Genomic DNA, 2,946 nt, shown 5'->3' with positions numbered 1-2,946 from the left:
TACAGATGAGAAAAGTTTAAATTTTTGACAATATATTTACAAGGAAGAGAATCATTGTGTAGATAAAGTAATTAACTCAAGCTTAATAATCTCTAATTTTATATGGTGTTTTGGACTTTAACCGAAAGAAATTAGATTTATCTAATTTTAAAATTAAATAAGTTTGAGGTTTCGACTCTATTTTCCCCTTATCTTTTTACCTATTTTTATTTATATAATGGGCTAAAACAATTTCTGACCAAAAAAAATCATTATTTATTCCTTTCATATTTTCTCTCATTGATGGGTGCTTCGAAGTTATATTGAATAATAGAAATATGTTACGATGAGTTCTAATGTGTTGAAATAACATCACTTCTTATAATAACACCAAGAGAGGAGAGATGTATATTTAGACATTGAGAGTATGTTAGAACTCAATAGTCAAGTCCATTAGCAACAACAATGTGAAACCGTAAATTCTCCCGTTCCTGTTGGGGTGTCAAATGTAGAAAACTAAAGTAAGTAACCCAAATCCAAATACTCAACAAACATATCAAAATTTGGTATGTGGTCAAAACTGAAAACTGTAAATACTATGTAACTCAGTATATATAATTCAGATCTAAAACTAATTTGTTTACATTTAATAAAATGAATATATTTATTTAAAATTTTAAATTATCTAAAAACACATAGATTATATACTATTGATTACCTATAAATTTCATATTTACCAAAAAAAAAGTGCTTTATGAGATGATTCAAATCTCTTCTATAACTTAATGATGAGATCATTGACTTAAACTTAATCCATTATAACTATCTAATTCAAGATATTAGTTTTTCCTCTATCATATTTTTTAATCTAAAACAACATCCTTATTTGCCCGTTGTGGTTACTTGGCTTCTTCCTAATGCTAACCAAAACTAATACTAATGCATTTATAAACAAGCCACCGAAACAGAAATATCCCACAACTCATTTCTTTCTATCTTTCACTTTTCCACAAAACACAAACAAGATTACAACACCATTTCCAATGGCTTATCCTTACATTCTCTATTCCCTCTCTCTTCTCTCTCTCTTCACATTCTCATTCTCATCCTCAAACCCAAACCCAAACACCATTACTCTTCCACTTTCCCCACTATTCACAAAATCCCAATCCTCAGATCTAATCAACTCCCTCAAAACCGCCGCTACATCTTCCCTAACAAGAGCCCACCACCTCAAAACCCAAAACCCGAATCACAAGCAACCATCATCTTCCCATACCAACACACAAATTTACCCCAAAAGCTACGGCGGTTACTCAATCAACCTCAACTTCGGAACACCGCCGCAAACCTTGTCTTTCATCTTAGACACAGGTAGCAGCCTCGTATGGTTCCCGTGTTCCTCTCACTACCTCTGTTCCAATTGCAACTTCCCAAACATCAACCCGACAAAAATCCCTTCCTTCATTCCCAGAAACTCATCCACCTCGAAAATCCTCGGTTGCACAAATTCCAAATGCGGTTACATTTTCGGACCAGACATTAAATCTCGTTGCAGAGGTTGTAATCCACAATCTCAAAACTGTAGCAACATCACTTGTCCTGCTTATATAATCCAATACGGTTTAGGCTCAACAGCTGGTTTTTTACTATTGGATAATCTAGATTTCCCCGGGAAAAAAACAGTAGAAAATTTTCTCGTAGGTTGTTCCATTTTATCTACCCGACAACCCTCCGGTATCGCCGGATTCGGTCGAGGAGAAGATTCTCTTCCGTCGCAAATGGGACTTAAAAGATTCTCTTATTGCTTACTTTCTCACCAATTCGACGACTCGTCGGAAAATAGTAATCTCGTTTTGCAGGTTTCTTCCACCGGCGATGGAAAAACAAGTGGCTTAAGCTACACGCCGTTTCGGAAAAACCCGTCAACGAACAACACGGCATTCCTTGAATACTATTATGTGAATCTTCGGACTGTCGTTATTGGAGGGAAACGTGTTAAGATTCCGTTAACGATTTCGGAACCGGGAACCGACGGTAACGGTGGAACCATCGTTGATTCTGGATCAACGTTTACTTATATGGAAAAGGAAATTTTTGATTTGGTTTCGAAAGAGTTTGAGAAGCAACTTTCTAATTATAGCAGAGCGAAAGACGTTGAAGCTGCATCGGGGTTGAGTTTATGTTTTAACTTCACTGACGTGAAAACTGTGCAGTTTCCGGAGTTGGTGTTTCAGTTTAAAGGGGGTGCAAAAATGAAGTTGCCGGTTGAGAATTATTTTTCTTTGGCGGGTGAAGGGGAGGCTGCGTGTTTGACTGTTATGTCTGACGGAGTTTCTGCGCCTGAGAGAAACGGTGGTCCGGCGATTATTTTGGGGAACTATCAGCAGCAGAATTTTAATATTGAGTTTGATTTGGATAATGATAGGTTCGGATTTGGACCTCAGAGTTGTCAAAAAAGTGCTTAATTTTTAATCATATTGATTAATGATAGGTTGGAATTGGAAATGATTGTGTTGAATGTGCTGGCTTTTTCAAAACCGTTGGAAATGAAATCACGGTGGTTATTGGAATGCATGGTTGTGACTGTGCGGCGTGGCGGGGAGTTTATTATTTATGATTTATTTCATTTATTGTTTAATATGGTGTCAATGGAGTAAGAATAAGATTATTCATTGGCTTTTCTTTTTATTTACTTTTGCATAAAGTTACTAAAGTAATTTAATTTTGCATAAGTATATAGATACACGCTTAGTCATCAGTTTTTTTAAATCAAATTTATAAAGCAGGAACATGTGACAGACCTTTTGATGTTTATAAAGTTAAGGTACAATGATTAATGAATTATTAAGGGTATATATATATATATATATATATAAATATAAAGCTAAACATTTAAATAAAATTATGATTTTCTTTTCAAAGAAATGAGAGAATTTTTTTAATAAATAATTCTCAATATTATAA

The 2,946-nt window shown here is 34.6% G+C and overlaps 1 protein-coding gene across 1 annotated transcript; it reads left to right on the top strand.

Annotated features, from left to right (window-relative positions):
- Positions 1-885: 885 nt before the first annotated feature.
- On the top strand, positions 886-2,670 carry LOC127125583 (probable aspartyl protease At4g16563). Its single transcript, XM_051054360.1, has one exon. The coding sequence runs from the start codon at positions 897-899 to the stop codon at positions 2,445-2,447; it is 1,551 nt and encodes a 516-aa protein (XP_050910317.1). The 5' UTR covers positions 886-896; the 3' UTR covers positions 2,448-2,670.
- Positions 2,671-2,946: the final 276 nt, after the last annotated feature.

Source organism: Lathyrus oleraceus, chromosome 3 (assembly GCF_024323335.1).
Source record: "Lathyrus oleraceus cultivar Zhongwan6 chromosome 3, CAAS_Psat_ZW6_1.0, whole genome shotgun sequence".
Taxonomy (NCBI): domain Eukaryota; kingdom Viridiplantae; phylum Streptophyta; class Magnoliopsida; order Fabales; family Fabaceae; genus Lathyrus; species Lathyrus oleraceus.
This window is presented reverse-complemented; position numbering and strand designations above follow the sequence as displayed.

Excerpts from the sequence above, each read along its gene's own strand:
- LOC127125583 (XM_051054360.1), top strand. The coding sequence starts at position 897 with ATGCTAACCAAAACTAATACTAATGCATTTATAAACAAGCCACCGAAA.